We start from the raw sequence: 19459 nt of genomic DNA, 5'->3' as shown, positions 1-19459 counted from the left end.
TACAATAATTAGAAATAATCAGGGCAGTGCCAATATCAAAGATGCACCACAGTTAACTTTTGTTATATGTTATTTGTGCATAACAGATTAGAGAAGAACTGAGCCTTGTCCAGAAGTTGGGTGTTGTGTCTCTGAACTACAAACTTACTCATAACATAGAAGCACTGAAGGCTTTGCAGATAGAAGACAGGATTGAGTTGCAGGTGAGTTATCAGACACTGACAGGGGAGACACACACCTAGTCTGGAATCAGGCCATGAGATAGAAGCAGTAGCTGTGGAAGTCAAATAGCAGGGGAGTCCAGAAGCTCACTTTGTTCTCGAGGGGCTGGAAGAACAGCTTGCTGGACCCAAACTTTTAATAGGAATAAGAGCTTGGAGGCTTGTTCCCAATCTATGAACAACCCAAGCCACAGCTGAGTTTGCAGCATTCCGTACCTGAGGAGCGGCAGTGAATTTTAGCATATGCCTTGTCTGTCTGATAGATCTTCAGTGTGCCATGTATAGACTAGACAGAGTTGAGTACTAATAACAATTTCAAGGTTTACATTCCAAATGGTATTTTCCTTCCAGCCACTGATTATCTGACATATTTTTATACCTGAGATACACAAGCCTACACACAACACTAAAGCTTTATTAATCACATAACTGCTTGAATAGGGTTAAGGCATGGCCATGCTGCAGAATACTTGTTAAAATCTTAAATTTAAAAATAACAGGTAGCTTTCTTCAATATTTCTAACTAGTCTGTGTTACAAAATGATATGAGATGAATTTTTATTTACACGTCTTTGAGATTGACGCTACCTGAACCGAAGATGGAAACCTGACTAACAGGAACTTTGCATTTTACAAAGCCGCATTTTCACAAATTATCATTGTTGCTTGCAGGCTATTTTGAACCTGAAAGTGATCAAGAGCTTGAGTATTAAAGTGCATTATGGTGCTCACTTGACGGTTCTTGAAGGGCATATCCAGGAGTCTGAAACAAGTACCAATGTAACAGGGAATTTCGAGCATACTTGGCCATGGTTGATACAAGCCAGAATCCCAACATCTATACAGGTAGTTTCAATTTAAAAAATTGTAAAAAAAAGTAAAGTTATTGTCCTTTATTGTGATGTATAGACCATGGCTAAAATGAGAACTACAATTTTGTAAGATGAGACTTTCTGATATTTAATAATATGGATGGCTAAAATCTGGACTACTGAAATAGAAAATTTATTAACTAATTTCTGGACCAGGTTATTCCATTCTGATCAGTGTTAGTACAATGTGTTTTACAAATATTGCACATCAACGGCAGTATGGCATCAGCACATTGCATTGTGAATTGGAATATTGCTCCTGATTTTGTTAATAGGAATTTAATACTTAAAGAAATAATTAAGTACTCTTTCAGGGAAGTACTGGAGTACCTACTCTCTGGTAAACATTGGCAGTATGCATGGGTCAAAGATTCTTTATATAACAGGAGTCATGTTTTTCATGTTTTTGTGGGATAAAAGAGAACTAATGAGAATTTGAGATAAATAAATGAGACTTAAGTGATTCGAAACTCAGTTGAACAGATTTGCTATGGGAAAGTCATAGATGATTAATGAAAGGATAAGATTTTTTTTTTCTGCTAATGGATAGATTTTTAAAATAAGTATAGACTAAAGAGACTTTTCACTTCCATTTGTCTTCTGTTTTAAAATGAAATGACATTTAAATGGTATTTCAAAAATATATCTACATGTTATTTTTTAGGTAGATGTGTTTTTTCAAGGAATAAATGCTACTCAAGAAAGATATATGCATATTGCAGCTGGAGAAACATCAATCACATACATAATAAACTCTTATTATGTTGGTCACCAAATGGATATCTTTTGCCAGAGTGTTCATAATAATGAGGTGCTACAGGCATCTGGCTACCCTATGGCAATCAGTTTGATTCTCGGTTTACAGAAATCAGGTAGGTTCCTGCTGTTCCATGTGGCATTCTTGTTGAATAATAACTCTTTGAGGATGTTTCAACTATTTCTTCAACAGCTACAAACTGATTAATATTTTCTCTACTTAAAAAGGGTCCTTTTTTTTTTTTTGGTATGTGAATAAAATTGTCATTCTTAAACTACATCTGTTTTTAGTTATATTGCATTTGTTTTTTTAATTCCAGGAAACATCTCACGGGGTACAACACCTGGTAAAACTGGTGATCCCCAGGATACTTAACTGCATAAAATAAGAAACTTCATTTTCCAGATCACACAAAGAAACTGCTACAGAGCACAGAAATATGAATTCCAGTGTAATTTTATGCAGTTTTTGAAAATAATTATAAATGGCTTTTATTTGTTGACAGAACCATCCTGAATAAGCCAGTCTGTCCTTAAAATGTGTCCTGATGTAAATCCTAACTGCATTTTCCTCAGCTGGTGATTTCCTTTCTGATCAAGTAACTCCACTGCCCACACAGGAGAATATTTGTGGTGGTAGTGGCAGACAACTGTGTAAATAAAACCATAGAGCACCAACAAGTAGGAATTATTGAGGCCAGCAGGCACCGGATCAATACTGTTGTTAGCTATTCTGAAAAAAAAAGCAACAGCAAAAGGCTTTTGGGACAGCCACCAATGATGACTGTATGATTACATGCATGTCTGTGATTCATTTTCTCCTAAAGATTTTTGAGATTTCATATCTCTCATCTTATTTTTATTTCTTAGCAGTCTGTATTTTCTCCTTTTTCAAACACTAAAAGCTGGTAGCAAAATGGGAGAAAGGTCTTAAGTTGTGCAGTTTGATTAGTGTTGTTTCTCCTGTATCTGGAACTCAGTCCCTGGAGATAAAAACAGCTCAGAGCTCTTCACTAGAGGGAGTGGGTACTATGTGCCAAGTGCTACGCTTGGTTGTATAAGCTAGTCAACTCTAGTCACAAAAACACATTACTGTTCGGAACTGACTTGTGACTTAATACGTGTTCATGGGTACATGCTCTGTTGAGACTGGATAAGTTCAAGGACATCCAAAAAACTCTGAATTTTGCTTCACTCCTCGAACTCACAGGCTGCAGCTTATGTTGTCACAAATGGATGACTTCTTCATGACGAGTGTCTCAATCCAAAAGCAGGATGGATTAATTTTATACAGGCACTACTGAAATTCCTTGAAAATGAGCCCTTCAAAATGACACTATTTTGTTATTGCTATTTAGAAAACAAAACCAGGACTATCTGTGAAGTCCAATATGATGACAAAGATATAACCGTGAATATGGATGTTGATACCAGCTTTGAGCTCTATGGTTTATTTGAATTCATGGCAGAGGTGAAGCATTCAATATCACTTCTCCATCATCTGGGACTCCCCTTCTTCCTTCAGGTAATAAACCATAGATCATGTGCTTTGATTAGACCTGTCAGTTAAGTTGCACTAGCATGAATCCAGAGCACCTCCAACAGACTCAGTGAAATTACTCCAGGTTTATACAAGGTGCAGATGAGAGACAACTTGGTCCAATGTATCAGAATCCTTCGTCATCTTAAGTACAAATCTAATGGTCTCTTTCTAAAGAAACTCAGCAGGTACCTGAAATCACTGATTTCAGGATCTAATCATTTCAGGAAGGCACTTGTTTACTGTCACTTCCTAGCTGATTTGGGTTGCTAAAGTAGGAGCTTTAGCAGTAGTAGCAGCTGTCCTTCATACACTATACATAGAGAAGTCCCGAGCTCTGTTAAACCATCTGTAGCACAAATACCTCAAATATTTCATTGTTGCTCAAAGCACAAAGTTTAATGAACAGAAATAGATTTGTATTCCAAACTACCTGACAGGATCAACAAAGGCTGTTCCTGTTCATCCTTTGGGAGAGTTGTTAGTTGAAATGTCTCCTTGCCTTTTGGTGGGTAGTGTACAGAACAGCACATCCAAGTCATCCACCTGTCACCTTCTCTTCTAATAAGAGGATATGTAGCTAGAATACAAGATTAAGGGTAGACTCTTCTGAAAATAAATGTTATATCAATATTAAACCTGCATATTAAGTGTCAGTGTTTGAAATGTATATTTAATGCCAACATTTTTATTAAAAGGTGTTAGATGTATCCCCTGCTTCTCCCACCTTGATCATTAGTGAAATGTCTTTTATCTTCTAAATGTTTGAGTGAAAAAAAGAATAACAGAGATGTTAATTCGTTAAATGCCTTATTCATGTGTAAGGTACAAGTGTAATCAAGGGACTTCAGAAATTATTGTTTCCACACACTTTGGCAAACACGACATGTGTTGATATTTAAGTGAGAGACAGTAATCATCTTCCCCAGGGGGAGTCTTTAGCATTTCAAGATAAAGCTGTAGATGCGTCAGCAGCTGTGGGAGAAAGAAAATACACTAGAGTAAGAGGTTTGTGGAGCTCTGCCTGTTTCATCAAAAAAAGAAGGAGAGGCAGTTTATTTACAGCATATGAAAGACTGGAGGAGGCATAAACGAGAATCTAAGGCTTTAGATTTAAAGTAGACAAGGGTACATTAAAAGTAAGGTTATTTGTCAACGGTGCAAATAAGTAGCTATGGAAACACAGAAATAAAGGAAGACATCTCTTTATCGTTTTGAATTAAGTCTAGAAAGCATCTGGAAGGCCTTTCGGGAAGATACATTTTTTTGGTCAGTCAAGTGACTGTGGTCAGGTTAGGTCAAATATTGTGTGGAATCTATGGAGTGTGGTTTTTTATTTGCTTCCTTGTTGTTTTTTCTTCCCTGCAGATGACAGTTAAAGAAGTCCTGACTGAAAATGAATTTGAAGGAGCTCTGAAGCTGACCTATGAACAAAACAGAAACTTCACCTTTACCATTAGTAGGAAAAATGACCAGCAAGGGTAAAAGGGTCATTCTGAGCACTGAAAAAATGTCATTAGACCACTGTAATTCCATGGAAAAAATTACTGCTTTCTTTACCAAAGCACTCTGTAAGTTTATGAAGAGCTGGAGATGCCCAGCCCTGCAGTTTGGGGCATGCTTGTCTTTTTGCCTGCCCCCACAGCATCAAAGTGCAGCAGACAGTGAAATAATGCAGGAAACTCAAGCTGAGCAAGACAAGAACTTAGAAGTATACCTTAACTTGATGTTGCTCTTCAAATCTTAAGTCATTCTAGCATAATTGAACCATGTAAAATAATGGAGACTCTCAGTTTTGTAAATTGTTATCAGTAGGGCTGTATCTGCTGTGCTTTATTTCCCTATTTTTTCTTTTAAAAATTTAAAAGTTATTTCAAGAAAAGAAGAATGAATAGAATATGCTGCAAAGTGTCTGATAATCGATGCCTAAACAGAAAAATTTGGTATAGCATATATATATATATATATATATATTAAAAAAACACAACTGTAGGCTTTTGAGGACGTTTAAGAGATGTAATATTTTGAGCTTTACAGTATTTCAGGTATTTCTAGATTAAGTTTCTAGTAAAAGACCTTTGTGCTGAAAAGTCTTGTAAGTTCTGTTAAAATGTCTAATAATGGTAAATTCTAAAACTGGAAACCATGGCAATGCTTGCAAAGTGAGATTCCAAAAATATATATATAATTTTAAAAGAGCTGATGCATTTACTATGACAGCCAAAATAATTTTTGATCCAGCAGGCCACATTCTGTCCCTCAGATACATACACAGGTTTTTCACTGAGGTCGGAGATGGCACTGCTCTTCAGTTTCCTTTCCCTTTGTATGAATACATCAAAAAATGTGAGCTGGGTAAACTTTCAGTGGAAGGTACTGCAATTTTTAACTTTTATAGCTGTGGTAGACTCAGAGACTACTCAGCTGAACTTGTGCTGTCAGTGAGAATAGACTTTCTGAAATACTGTTGAACAAAAGTCCGTTTCTTCCCTTTAGTGAAGAGTTGAATATAAAAGCACTCCAGAATCTTCCCTTCTTTCTACAGTACTTCCCCAGTGCAACAGAACTATCTACTAAGGTAACTATGTGCAAGTTATCTATCACACATCGCCACAAACTAGACTTACCTAGTATTTTTGGAGTCAAGCTGTATTATTTCTAGTGCTACTATCTCTGGCCTTCTTGTTGTTGAGGACGTTGATGTTTTCAAAGATGCCAGCAGTCCTGATGGAAAGGCTTTGTTCCATTTGACTCGCTTCCATGCATCTGCATAAATTACGACTTCTGACAGAATCTCCCCCGGAATTTTTTTTAATTATTCTGGCTACTAAGAAAAGGGAGACTGGGCAGAAAACAATGTTGGATGTTGGCTGTTTGCAGTGCAAAAGTACACAAGAGTCAAGGCAGATGAATGGGGTTATTTGTCAGTCACAGAATCACAGAGGTTGGAAGGCACAGAGGTTGGAAGGCACCACTGGAGGTCAGCTGGTCCAACCTCCCTGCTCTACAGTGGCCAAGTAGAGCAAGTTGCCCAGGCAGCTTTTGAAGATCTCCAAGGAGGGAGGCTTCACAACTCTCTGGGCAACCTGTGCCAGTGAAGTCAAATGCAGAACACTGTTACTCCTGAAATAACTGGTCACATACAAACAAAGTTCTTATGCGTGTTATTCAGTATACGCTATTTTGTACCTGTCTTCTACAATGTGAACATAAGGGAAATTGACAAGTCAGATCTGTCTAAGGTCTTGAGGACCATAACATAATATACTGTGACAAGAATGTGAGCACAATACTCATCTCTCTCTCTCTCAATCTCTCTCTCTCTCTCTCTCTCTCTCTCTCTCTCTCTCTCTTTGGGAACTTTAAAAGGTAAATTCTGACATGAGTGAAGCAAAAGGCAAACTCTACCTCAGTATGGAAAAGAGGGATTTCAATGCTACAGCTAAGCTAACTTTCACTGGAACCAGCTACACTAATGTCATTGAAATAATACAGACAATGTCCCAGGTTGGTACCATCAACTCAAATGGCAAAAGGCAAGCTGTGACTATCCTATTTCTAGAGCATGGCAGTCAGGATGCTGGCTGCCAAACCTTGAAGGACACATACAGCTCTAGTTGCTATGAGGTGCTTTGCCCTTGATTTCTTCAGTAGCATGAGCAAACAAAAATTTGAATGACTGGATTAGCTTGCCTGGATGACAAATGATATAAATTGTTGTTTGGTTTGATATTTGTGTGCTTCTATAGACAGAGTATGTTAATACACAGATACCTAGGAAATAAGAAAAATCATATATTAAAAACTGAACTATTGCTAATTTTTTATTATGCGGGTAATAAAAGGAGTGATCAGGCATTAGGGTATCATTGTGCTAGACCTTTTACAAACACATTTCTAAAGCTAGATTCTAAACAGGTAATTTTGGGTATAAGCTATAAACTCCAATAGGTTTTTAACTTTTCAGAGAACTTGGGATTTAATGTTTGTCCTCTTTTATTTTTAGTTAAAAAATCTTCCAGTGCAGCTTGTGTTCATGACGGTTTACCAAAAAGGCAATAGAACACGTATGCTGAGGCAAATTGCTCTGTGGGATGGCAAAGAGGTAAAGATAACAGGCATTTACACTGGACTCTTTCCAAAGTTGCATGGAGGTCACGACATTCAGGGTAGGTTTCTAAATTCTTTTGTTGATAGCAGACTATACAATAAACTGTCATATCCATATTCAAATTGCCTCAGTCCAGGCCTTACAAGATCTTATTTGCTTCAAATTCTTGAGAAGTTTGGCTGTTAGAAACGTCCACTTCAGAGCCATATTTCTGCTTTGTGAAGCATGTGAAACTTCAATAACCTTTAGTAGTGCCAGGAAAAAGTTTAGCCAGACTGAAAAGTTGTCAACAAATACAAATGTCTATTGCTATTTTACAATAAATTTCAGAAGTGCTCTGAATTAAATGAAACATTTGATCTTATTTTTATATTTGCTTTTGAATATTTTAAATATTTAATGAAGATCAAAAACATAGGAACTAGTATTGGAGACATAAACAGACTTAGATACCATTTGTAAACAGAGAAGAGCGTTAAAATATTGCAGCTACTTTCTTTCTAGTGAGGGCACTAGGACACACAGCTGGGAGGTGGCCGACTGAGGTTTGCATCTACGTTCTGCCTCATTCAGAGTAGTGATTTGAACTAGAAATCCCTGTTTAGGTGTTGGGCTCTCGCTCCCTTCTTCCTAATGGTTCCATTTTGAATATAATAGCTCCTTAATTGTGTGCCAGTGAATGCCTCATTTTTCACAAGCACAAGCAACCTTGGTGGGAGAGATGGAGAACATGTAGTGTGAGCAGCAGTACACTCTGCAGTGTACATCAGGGTCTTGGTTCTGTAGTTTTACAACTTAAGGATACAGTTGAAAAGTACTGGAAAAGAAACATATATATTTCCTTCCTAGAGAAATCAAGGTGCTGAGGAGAAGCTTTATAGGATCTGTAGACTTAAAACTCGGTGAGGTTGTCATTACATGTGTACACACGGGCTTGCACGGACATGCTTGAGGAACATTCAGCCTCAAATGCCCAGTTATCCAGTGGTGAGGGTTGCTCACTCTGAAGTTAGTATATAAATGCAAGTCTTTCACAACTGAGAGAAGGAAAACATTTCAACATCTCAGATGTGGCATATAATGACTGCACCAGAGACATATCCTGCAGATAACATTTTTTCTGAAAGCTGGCCAAGTACCCTTTTGAATTTGTAGTTGAAGCATTTTGAGTTCATTTTTGTTTATTCTTCTTTCTTCTTCTTCATGTGTTTCTTTTTCTCCTCGGATAAAATTCTAATTTTTGTTGTTTTATTGTCACATGGTTCTGAGGCTTCTGTCAGAAACTGTAGTGAATTCTGTTACCCTAGTGCACTGGCTTGCTGCAGGGAGCACTGGTGATACAGGCCACTACCTTGAGGTGCTGAATCTGTATGCTGAGGCTGTGTTAACTGAAAATAGAGAAAATAACTGCACTTACTTGTTTGAGAATTGTAAACTGTTACATAATGGTAAAGACATCCCACCTCCATAAAGATGACTTCCCTGGCTGTTACTGCGGGAAGTTGCTTTGGGTGTAGATATCAATCTTCTGATGATTACGGATAATTACTGATTTGCTGGTAAATAGAAGACTCTTCATTTCCCTTATTATTTTTTTTCGTATTCTGCAGAAATCAGCACACTAAAGTCACTATGGCTGTTGGGTAGGGGTGCATGCATGTGTGTGAACCAAGACCATGTTTTCTCTGTGAACCAATTGTTGCCCCGTTCCCTTTGGGAGAGCATATCCTGTACCTTCTTCTTTATCAGAAAGTAAACAGTCATGATTCATGGTGAGAAGAACTTGTGTTTTTATTGTTGGTGGTGTGTTTTTTTCTTTTTTTTCTTTTTTTTTCCCTTGTAGTGGAGCTTTTCCATCCTCTCTCCATTACCTTCCCGTGGCATGTGAGGGTGAAGTTGTATATGAAGCATTCAACACGCAGTCACTGGGATGACCTGACTGTCATTTGGAAGGAGAAGGACCAGGTACAGCAGTCCACAGAAGATATGTGTGTGGGGAATTACAGGAACTATGAAGTTTGTGGATTTTTTTTTATTATTATTATTTTTTAAGACAGTATTAAGCAAGCCAAAGAATTCAAGTAGGAGTCAAACTGTCCTTCTCAGATGTATAAAATGCTGTGACTATGGAACATGAGAAGGCCATATACTTGTTGGGAGTATTTTCAGGCCATAGTATTTTGTTTGCAGTAACCCCACAGGTTGCTGCATAACCAAAGGTAATGAAATACATATTGTAACTAACTATGCCAACTTACATATATGTCTGAAATACAGCATCTTGGCTGAGTATTACTTTTTTTTTTTATTTTCTGAATAATGGAAAGAGGAAAGACAACGTGTAAAATGTGTTACCATAATAAAACATAAATGTGCCTGCAAAAAGAATCAGAATTCCTTTAACAGTATCCATTTACAAAGTGCTAAAATTCCAAATTTTACTTTAGAATTTGTATAGAATGTATTTTTGTGTTACTGTTCAAATTACCAAAACTATTTAAATGCTGCCACTACTTAAATTATCACAAAAAATATTTTCAAGTAGTGTATGATACCTCCCAGCAACATTACAGAATTTAGTTCCTGACTCTGCAAATATTTTTGTTTGTGCTTGAATTTGCAAGCTCTGACTAATCATTCTGAGGCAGTGGAGCCCAGTGTGCCTAAATATGAGATCAAACTTAAGCCTCAACAAACTTAAGCATGGTTCATCATCTTCATAACATGCATAGAATAGTATTACTTTCAGATGTGTCATGTAAGAAATTCAAGTAGCAAGAATGTCCTTATTTAAACATCAATTTGCCTAGCTACTTTAAAAATGACTTTATTAAGCACACAGTTCATCTCAGGAAAAGGTACAGAAATATCTTGCTGGATGTATGTTTGAGGTCAATATATGAGAGGTATTTTATTTCACAAGCTTCTTTTACATCTGTTTGTATTGATAAGGTATCAGTGTCATCTTCTCTGAAGTTTGGAAGAGACCGTGTGAATTACAGAGCCACTGTTGCCCAGCCATTTAATTACACTTTGAGGCAACTGGAGGTTCATTCCCTGTCAGAAAGAAGAGCCAGAAAGTACAACCACCAGGTGAGATAATGTGTAAGAGCTACAAAATACAAAGCTGAAATACTATATTGACTGTTAGTCTTCTTTTCATCTCAAAGAATTGCAGAACCACATATCATCTTGAAAAACTGAAAAAGCACAAAGTGCTATCATCTACTTGTGTTCAAAACACGAGTGTTATTTCCATTTGTAAGCATAACTGTTGCTAGCTGACAGTATCTTTCTTGCCTTAGCATTGACCCACTTTGGATGGTAAGAAGCCAGAAACACACGAGAGCCAACCTAGCAATGAAATAAGGCAAATTTTGATGAACAAACTCCCATTCTTACAAATAAATAAATAAGCTAGAAAATAAGCCAGAAACCCTTTGATAAAGTTTTTTGTTTGTTTGTTGTTTTTTTTGATAACCTAAATTTTAGTACCATGTACGAAATTGCAACACAAGTGTGAAAATGTGTGAGACCAGAAAGGCTTTAAACTAAGATTGCTATGTATGCTTGCAAAGCATAAAGGGGGCAAAAAGATGAAGAACTCCTCAAATCATCCTTCAAGTTCAAAGATGACGGAATACTTTTTTATCTGAACATTGTATGCATAATGCAGTACCTGTATGGCATGGGCCTGGACACTTCAGTTGCTGAGGCTGAAGACTTTCTGCTCAATAACAAGCTGCACAAACTGTGCAATGTTCTGTTTGTTCATGTGAAATATTTTGGTTGTCATAGTCGTGCCATCGAGAGCTCTCAGTAAGTCAATATGTCTCAAATGTCATGTTCAGTGTAATAAATTCTCTTGTAATGTCATTACTCCACTGTTACCATTAATTGCTATGCATGATAGACCAAATGCAGCTTCCCAAGAAGATAACAGAAAAGCTTCTATTGCTTCAGTTGTAAAAGTGCAGTTTCTCTGTGCATTTTTCTAAGGCCTTCAGCTTCCAGACCACACGCAGTTCAATGGAGTCTTAACACTTTTCTCTAGCAGTTTTAATTGTGTTGCTTTTTTTCTCCACTGGATGGAGATCATTCTGCTACATTGCCATGAAGGCTCTTCTGCTAGTTCTAGTCCTGCTTCACTAGACAAATCCTTGTCTTCTGGTTTCAGCTGCAGCTAATGTGGAATGGTGGGCAGCCTACTGACATCCAGCTGACCCTGGAGGATAAATCAAGGACAAACATCACTGCCTGGGATGGGTGTGTGTCAGGCTCTTCAGGACAGGTATGAATCTTTGAGTCAAAGAAGGGCAGGGTGTAACTGATACTGTTTTTCTGTCTCAGAACGATTTTTTTCTCCACCTGTTATTATATGAAAACCTTTTAACATTTTTTTTTTCCTGCTGCTGCCTCGGAGGAAGAAAAATAAAAGCTCTGAAGAATTCTGTTTCATGTTGCCAGATATTTTTGTATTTGGGATGCAGTTTTTCCCCAGGATAGGATCATCAACCTCTTAGAGACTAGAAGAGTATTTTATAGATATGGACTGTTCAGGGCTTCTCACAGGGATGTATTTTGCCCAGAAAGCATAGTCCTCTAGAAAGGCTGATAATACTGAACACAATTTTTTTTTTTAATTACTAATATGTCTTTTTTTTTTTTTTTCCTCTTCCAGCTTCAGGGAGTATTAAGTATAGAACACCTTCATGCATGTGGGTCTCTAGAGCAAACATCAGCATCATTTAAGGAATATCTAGATCTGAACTGGGATGACAAAAAGTTCAAACACAATTTAACTTATGAGGTAAAAGAAGGCTGGTGTATCTGCTAACTCACCATATTTTTCATGGAAGTTGTTCTTAAAAGATGGAAATTTCTTTAGTTTTTATATATAATTTTGAATGGCTTTTAATAAAACTTATGTAAAGCACCATGTTCTATGAAATACCACTATTTCATTTTACCTTTTACATCTTTCTCTCCATAGGAAGAAAAGTGAATGTAAAATAAGTAAGAAAAATTGAGTTCTTATAAGCCATACACCTCACTTGTACCCTAAATTTGCAAAACTGTTGAGTTAATTCAGTAGGATGGGGCCTAACAACTGTGCTGATAAACCAAAACATTGCCAGGTGGAAATGTTATGTAAAAACACTGAATCTGAAGTTGAGAGCTGAGGCAAAAGGGTCACTGAGGAGTGTCTAAAGTTCTGTCGTCATATTTTAACTTTGCTTTCTCGGTTAATTGCAGAGAAATCGATTCCTATATACTGATAAATTTCAGTTAGAAGCTGTTATGGAAAATATTTTCCTGACCTCATGCACCAAACAGAATATTCTGGGTAAAATAGAAACAAACTATTCATCTTGCCTGGACTATTACATGAGCTTTGAGTTCTGCGACATTCCAAATGTAAGTCTCACATAAACATATTGAACCTACTTCACTTTAAACTTAATTTCTGGTTTGGAGACTGAATTTTCCTCAGCCACAATTTTTCACAAGAATTGCCTTACTTACGTAATTTAACAAACCATAAATAAACAATGCATTTTGATGGACTGCAGAGAAAGGTTATGTTTGCCACTGTAGTGTTACTTCTTCTTAGTGTTACTTCTTGGGGGGTTGGACCCGATGATCTTTCGAGGTCCCTTCCAACCCCTACAATTCTGTGATTCTGTGATTCTTTTTCTGTAGGCCCTATTATGGTTGTAAGCATTCCCCTGTCCTCTATGTTCTTTCTTTTCTATTCCTCTCTCAAAGGTCTTTTAAAAAATTTCATGTTTCTGCAGAATACTAAAACAGGCTCATGTGTGATCAAAAATGAAACTAGGCCTTACCCTGTAGTCAAAAGTTTACTTTTTATTTTATTTTATGCCTGCTCTGCTGGTAGTGATGGACTTTTGAACCTTATAGTTGTCATTTATGTTTATGTTACTCAGACAAATTGAAAACCCTTCCATGACCTTCCTTAGGTGCAAATTTTGACACCAAATTGCCCATAGATAGTCACAACAATAAAAATCTTTGAACTTGCAAGAAATGTGGTCTTTCTTTCCAGTCCCCAGTGGCTAAAACACATCTCAGTTTCCTCATTTACTGTCAGAGCATGTCACACCCTTTTGGGAATGAGAAACAGCTGCCAAATTCTGATGCTAGTGAAAAACTTTTTCCAAGATCAAGATGTGTTACTCCTTGTTTATTATGGGGAAAATGTATATATGTGTCACTTTAAAATCAGGTGCCTCTTTATTTTTTGGATCCTTTTCTTCAAAATACCTACATAGGGTAGCTGAGAAGCAAAAAGGCAAACATAAATTTGTTTTTAATATGGTTTTAATGGAATTTAGTTACAGTACAGCTGTTCATCATCTGAGATTGTAATCAGTGAATATGCATTATTGTACCACAAAAACTGAAGATGTAATGAAGTAAGCACTGGGAGGAGGAGGCTGTGTTGATTTCTGAAATTACAAGTTTTATTCATCACTACATTGTGTAATTTCATGGGAATGCCAACACCCATGTATAGCCTCTTATTACTCTACGAAGAACCCATTTCTTTGACAGAATTAAGCTTTAACACCTTCTTTGATTATACTTAGGTAATTGTTTTCTCTGGAAAACACCAGCTCAACAAAGGAGACATCATTTTGCAATCAGAGAGCAGATTCCATTTTTCTGATCATGGGAGAGATGAGGGATTGATTGGAGTATCCTTAAAAAATCAGACCACAGCTGATGTGAAAAACTATTCTCTGGAAATTGAAGTGAGTTTTTATCTTATTTTATTGGTAGTGGATTTGCAGGGGTTTTGTTTCCTAAAGACCTACTGCCATCTATCTTCCAAAGTGCTCAGGTGCAGCCAGTGGCTTGTAAAACAGCAGGAAAGTACAGGCAATATAAAGTATTCTTGATTTCTTCAGTTCTGTTTTTAAAGGAGCAGTTACGCAATGTACAAGCAATATGATCAAGACAGAAAGGAAGGCAACAACATTAGTTATCTGCAGAGCTCAGTGACAAATGTAGTAAGTGTATATCAGCTGGAGTATATAATTTTTTCAGAAGCTGTGTGTTGTTATAGCTCACCTTCTTCAGCATGATTGGGCTGTTTGGTAAGGCATGTAAAATCACCATAGCAAAAAGAAAAAGAAAAAAAAAAAGAAATGAACTGTAAGATTCAAATCATCATTTGCCAGAAAAAAAAGAATTGGCCTTCTTAAAAAAAGGCACAGAACAGCTAATACAATGCTCATCTTGAGGCAAATCTCTTCCTCTTTCTCTCCTCTATTCTGCCTTTACTCTTAATTCTCTGTGATATGAATAACATAAACAAGGTGATGGTAGCAAAAGAGTGGGACAGAGGAGTGATGTGGTCAGCACTGTCCAAACTCTTCATTAGGAAGAATGTGGGTAGTTAGTCATAATTAACTGAGAGAATAGGCCATCCTTTAAAAAATAATCATGATTTAATAAGTAACAGGCTAAGACAAATACTACATAATTTTTCACTCTCTCTAAACTTGCTCTGCTTAGCCTTTCTCTATTCCTCGTTTTGGAATAAATCGCACAAATTAGCAGCCTTACAGGGAATCGACTGTCGGAGTATGTTTCTTTCATTGCTACCATTAAAGGATTGTCCACAAGCCTGGTCCTATCCAGTCATTCAGCTCTTGAGCCAATCATCCTCATGCCTGTGCCTCTCTCGGTAACTCCTATGTAAGTGCATAACCATTGGGAAACATTTCCCTCACCACTTACTTACCCCTCTGTGGGAAGCACTGATAGTTGGGCATCATCTCTGAACATGGCTTCATTAATTCTGTGTGGTGGCTTTGAACAAATGTTTTTCCTTTATGGCTGCAGTTAAAAGGCTCTGAAGACACTTGGCTAGGCCTGACAGGAACTGCTACTTCCTCAGCTGTTCAGAGCCGAATCCTGGTGGAGGGGATTATTGATCAAAAAGAGAAAGTAAAAGTAGCTGCGTCTAAAGGAAAGGAGTGTTTGCAGTACTACATGGGGTATTTGAAAGGTATGTACCTTCAGAGCTATCAATGGTATGAAGATGCAGGAGGAAAGGTTGTGTCTTAGTTTGTAGGGCCAAGCTAGCTTCAGTTTCATGGCAATCCAAAGCTATGGTCTTTCACATGATGAAAAGCTGAAGTTTAGAACTTGTTACACAGAGGTCAGTTTGGTGGAGACTTTTGTATGATTACTGCCCAGGGAAGGATTATAACGGTGACTGAAGATAGGATTCATTTCACCTTGATTTAGCCATCTTACAATTGTGTGTCTCATTTAAGATAGTCCTTATATTCCAATTTCAGTGAATGGAAAGAGAGAGGCACCTTTAAGAGGCTGGCTCAACCCCATGCTGAAACAGATGTATGAAATCGCCCTCTGCAGGTCTTCCAGTCAGAAATCATTAGTTCTGACTGACCAGGGAGAGGAAACAGGGCTATCTCAGACTGTGCTTGGCTTTCAGATGGCTGAAGTTAGGTGAAATGAGACCTGCTGCAAGTGCTTCCTGTTGTGACTCATCCACCTTTTGGACTGTATTAGATTTATTTATGTGCAAACCAGGCAAATTTGGTGGTATGACAGTTGCCTCAGACTCATTTTGTTGACTATCCCAGTCCTAGTTTCTGTTATGGATTTGCCTTCACACGCTTCTGTTCGCATGCTTCTGCAATGGAATGTCATGTCCATCTCATGGTCATGTCCTCACTTGTAAGTGCTGTGATCCATTTGCGATGAAGACCATTAGTTTATGGATTGTTGAGGTCACAAGTTTGTAGAAATAATTCAGCTCAGGTCTCTATACACAGATTCTGTGCACACCTCACCAGCTGTTTCTGCTTATTAGTACTTGGGCAGAAACAACTTACGTGTGTGACGGGTAGTTGACTGATAATCTCTTAATTTATCACTTTTAAACTTCAGCAACAAAGGATAGTGGAAGACTAAAGTAGAAAAAAGCCTGTGAATCGCTGTCTGAGAGGATTATTTTGCTTTATAGTAATTAATTGCTTTCTTTGCAGTACCAAATCTGTACTTCTAAAGCATTTACAAGCCACAAAGAGGAGAAAATCAAACATTGATGCTGATCTAATTTTCTCATGTTTCTCTCTTTTTTTCCCCATGATTACCTAACACTCAGATACTGATTTATCAGCTAAGTAATTAAAAAGCTGTCTTTGAAACAATGTCTGTCAGTGTTGTTCCCGTAAATGAAGTGCTCCCTTTTAATTTTCCAAGGGGATCTGGAAGAAGGAATGGAAGTCAGTGCTTGTACTGATGGGCAACAGATGGCTGCCATTAATAGCTATCTCAACATTAATGGTGAAAGGCAAGAAAACATGGGACAAATTACTCTAACAGCTGTTAATGAAAGCTTAAATTTTCTGGCTCATGGATGTGGGGATCTAATTCTTAAGGCTGAGGTAAGAACCTTCAGTGGCAGTTAATTGTGGTGTGGCTTTTCCAGAATAGTGTTTAATCTTGTCAGTTGTAGCATCTTCTAGGCAGGCTTCAGTTGTAAGTTTTAGTGAGTAACCAGGGGAATATTGGTTTAAATTTTTAATTCGTAATAATATTATTTTACAATTTGGTGTGAAAAGATACCATGTTGAGAATTAAATAGTTCATCTACACCTAGAAAGCATAGAAAATATAGTACCCTTTCTTAAAAGGTCTATTCTGTGAAAAGGATAAGTGAAGTGAGAACAACACTAATTTGCTAGGGCTGCTCAGCACATTGGTTACAAAACTGGGATTAGAATTCTAATAGGGTTTCACATACCTACTGCTTGGAGGACGCTTTACGGTTTTTCATCCTTAGACTCTTCTGATTCCATTTCTAACCATTGAATAACACAAAAGTCATTTCACCCTGATAAATGGGAGGCCACTGTGGATTTTTGCTGGTGTTGAAACTATTACAAAATTTAAGTGATTTAGACCCAGTACAAGCATTTCTAAATCATAAATTCAAAGTATTTGTTCATCTTCTCATAGGACAAAATTAATGAAATTGGGAGTATTCTCAAAGCCAGACTGATTGAGAAGATAAAGAAGCTTGATGGATATATCTGGAGACTCAGGAGATCAGTAAGTACCTCCACAGCATTTGTGAAAGTATCATGAAATGTTCATTCAATGTTAATAAAAAATCATTAGGTTGTATACAGTTGTTTTGGTTTGCTCAAACATTTAAATGGCTAATCAGGTGCTAAACTGCAATTCATACATTGGCAAAAAGAACGTTTCTTGGTCAAGACCTTATATCTTTGCTCCTAACACTGAGAAGTTCAGAATTGCCTTGGAATGGAGTTAAAGCTTTGCTTGTGATCACTGTGTATTTTGATATTTCTTCTTTATTGGGAACCACTCCAGGTGCAGCAAATTGATTTTCTGTCTGAAGCAGCTGGTTGGCCTTCAATAGCCTCACAAAAGATAGCAGGATTCCTCCACGGTGTTGGTAGAGCTTTCACCCAAGTGTGGAAGCAAAGTGGAATCAAGCAGATACTAAGAAGCAAGCTCCCACTTTACCTGAATAAAATTCAAGATGCTGTCCAGCAAATGCAGACGGAATTGCAAAGTAAGTAAAACCATGCAAAGCAAGGAGAAAAACTGCACAGGGCAATGACAGTGGAGGGGGTTATGGGGGAAGGAGTATAAAAGATGCTGAACTGCACAAATGTTTCTATTTTGATCTAGCAAAAGTGACCTTTGCTCTTACACATTACAGAGAAGGAGCCTTGATACAATCAGCTCTAAGTAACCCCAGTGTGGCCATCCTTCTAATGAAATCACTGAAGAAGCATTCTCTTGGTCACAAGAGTCTAGGTTCAGTCAGATGAGAACAGAGACCTAATTCCTTAAGCTGAAGCAGTTATACTAACGGTTCCCTGGCAAGCATTCCCTCCCAAAGGGCTGTTCATATCCATCCTTGAGTTTTGAATGCTTGTACTAATCAGATTTCACTTGACCTGTTGTTTTCAAGTCTACCCAGTAGCCAGTATTTCTGGATTATGGCCCATGTTGAAACCATTGAGAAACATGGTCAGCCATAATTATCTGTGAGAACCTTCAGTTTTCAAAAATAAGAGTTTTCAAAATAAGAGTAACATCTCGTTTTGAAACATCTGACACTAGACTCTTTCCACTCAAAAACAGGATTTAGTTGATACACCTAATATAAGATGTATAAGTGGAACAGGGTTATAGCTAAATGCCCACTTCAGTTTTTCATGACATGGTGTCCACACACACACAGATGTGAAATATGCCTAACTGCTTAAAGCTAAAGCTGCCTTTTCCTGTTTTCTGTGTCCCTCCTTATGTTCGAAGCTGCAAGGATTTAAAATTAAAAACCAAATTGCTCTTGGTTATCACTTTGTAACATGTTATTTAAGGATTGTTTCATGTAATGTTTGCTTCAGACCCATTAGCAACTTTGAAAGATGCCTACTATGATGTAACCTTGAAGCCACTGGATGAAGTTTGGCAGGAGAAGACAGAAGAGTACATGAAAAAAGTCCAGGCATTTTTGCCCAGGATTATAAAAGATGTTTGGCTAATGGAGCCAATCCAGATGGCATTAAGGACTGTTAAAACAGGCTTGGATATGGTTGGTATAATTAATTTCTTAATTTTTAATGTTTTGAAGGAAAAGGCTTACAAATTTAAGTCTTAGCTTTGAACTGTGGATACACAAAAATAGTTTTTATTTATGGAATGTTTTTATTTATGGAATTGTGTGGTTATCTTCCCACATAACAAGCTTATGCACAGCTAATGTACTGTTCCTGAAATATCTAACTTGCTTTGACAGTAGTGCTTCAGTAGGACAATAGGAGAAGGATTTGCTTTACTGGTTTGGTTCAAATCAACAGCAGTGAACTGCTGCCATTCATGTAGCTTTTGCATTTTCTGTGCAGAGAGGAGGGAT

The 19459-nt window shown here is 37.4% G+C and overlaps 1 protein-coding gene across 1 annotated transcript in view; it reads left to right on the top strand.

The window, feature by feature from the left end:
* LOC118249263 (uncharacterized) overlaps window positions 1-19459 on the top strand; it is a 94784-nt gene that overhangs the window by 62722 nt on the left and 12603 nt on the right. Inside the window, exons 46-63 of the mRNA XM_050713909.1 lie at window positions 87-203; window positions 894-1067; window positions 1758-1965; window positions 3208-3374; window positions 4758-4871; window positions 6759-6896; window positions 7396-7558; window positions 9344-9465; window positions 10453-10593; window positions 11678-11791; window positions 12182-12310; window positions 12757-12918; window positions 14112-14417; window positions 15373-15538; window positions 16765-16949; window positions 17524-17616; window positions 17902-18106; window positions 18951-19138. Coding sequence (XP_050569866.1) covers window positions 87-203; window positions 894-1067; window positions 1758-1965; window positions 3208-3374; window positions 4758-4871; window positions 6759-6896; window positions 7396-7558; window positions 9344-9465; window positions 10453-10593; window positions 11678-11791; window positions 12182-12310; window positions 12757-12918; window positions 14112-14417; window positions 15373-15538; window positions 16765-16949; window positions 17524-17616; window positions 17902-18106; window positions 18951-19138 — 2892 coding nt within the window. The remainder of the gene's footprint in view (window positions 1-86; window positions 204-893; window positions 1068-1757; window positions 1966-3207; window positions 3375-4757; window positions 4872-6758; window positions 6897-7395; window positions 7559-9343; window positions 9466-10452; window positions 10594-11677; window positions 11792-12181; window positions 12311-12756; window positions 12919-14111; window positions 14418-15372; window positions 15539-16764; window positions 16950-17523; window positions 17617-17901; window positions 18107-18950; window positions 19139-19459) is intronic.

This window comes from Cygnus atratus, chromosome 15 (genome assembly GCF_013377495.2).
Source record: "Cygnus atratus isolate AKBS03 ecotype Queensland, Australia chromosome 15, CAtr_DNAZoo_HiC_assembly, whole genome shotgun sequence".
NCBI classification, from domain to species: Eukaryota; Metazoa; Chordata; class Aves; order Anseriformes; family Anatidae; genus Cygnus; species Cygnus atratus.
Note: the sequence above shows the minus strand (reverse complement) of the source record. Positions and strands in the feature narration are given on the sequence as shown.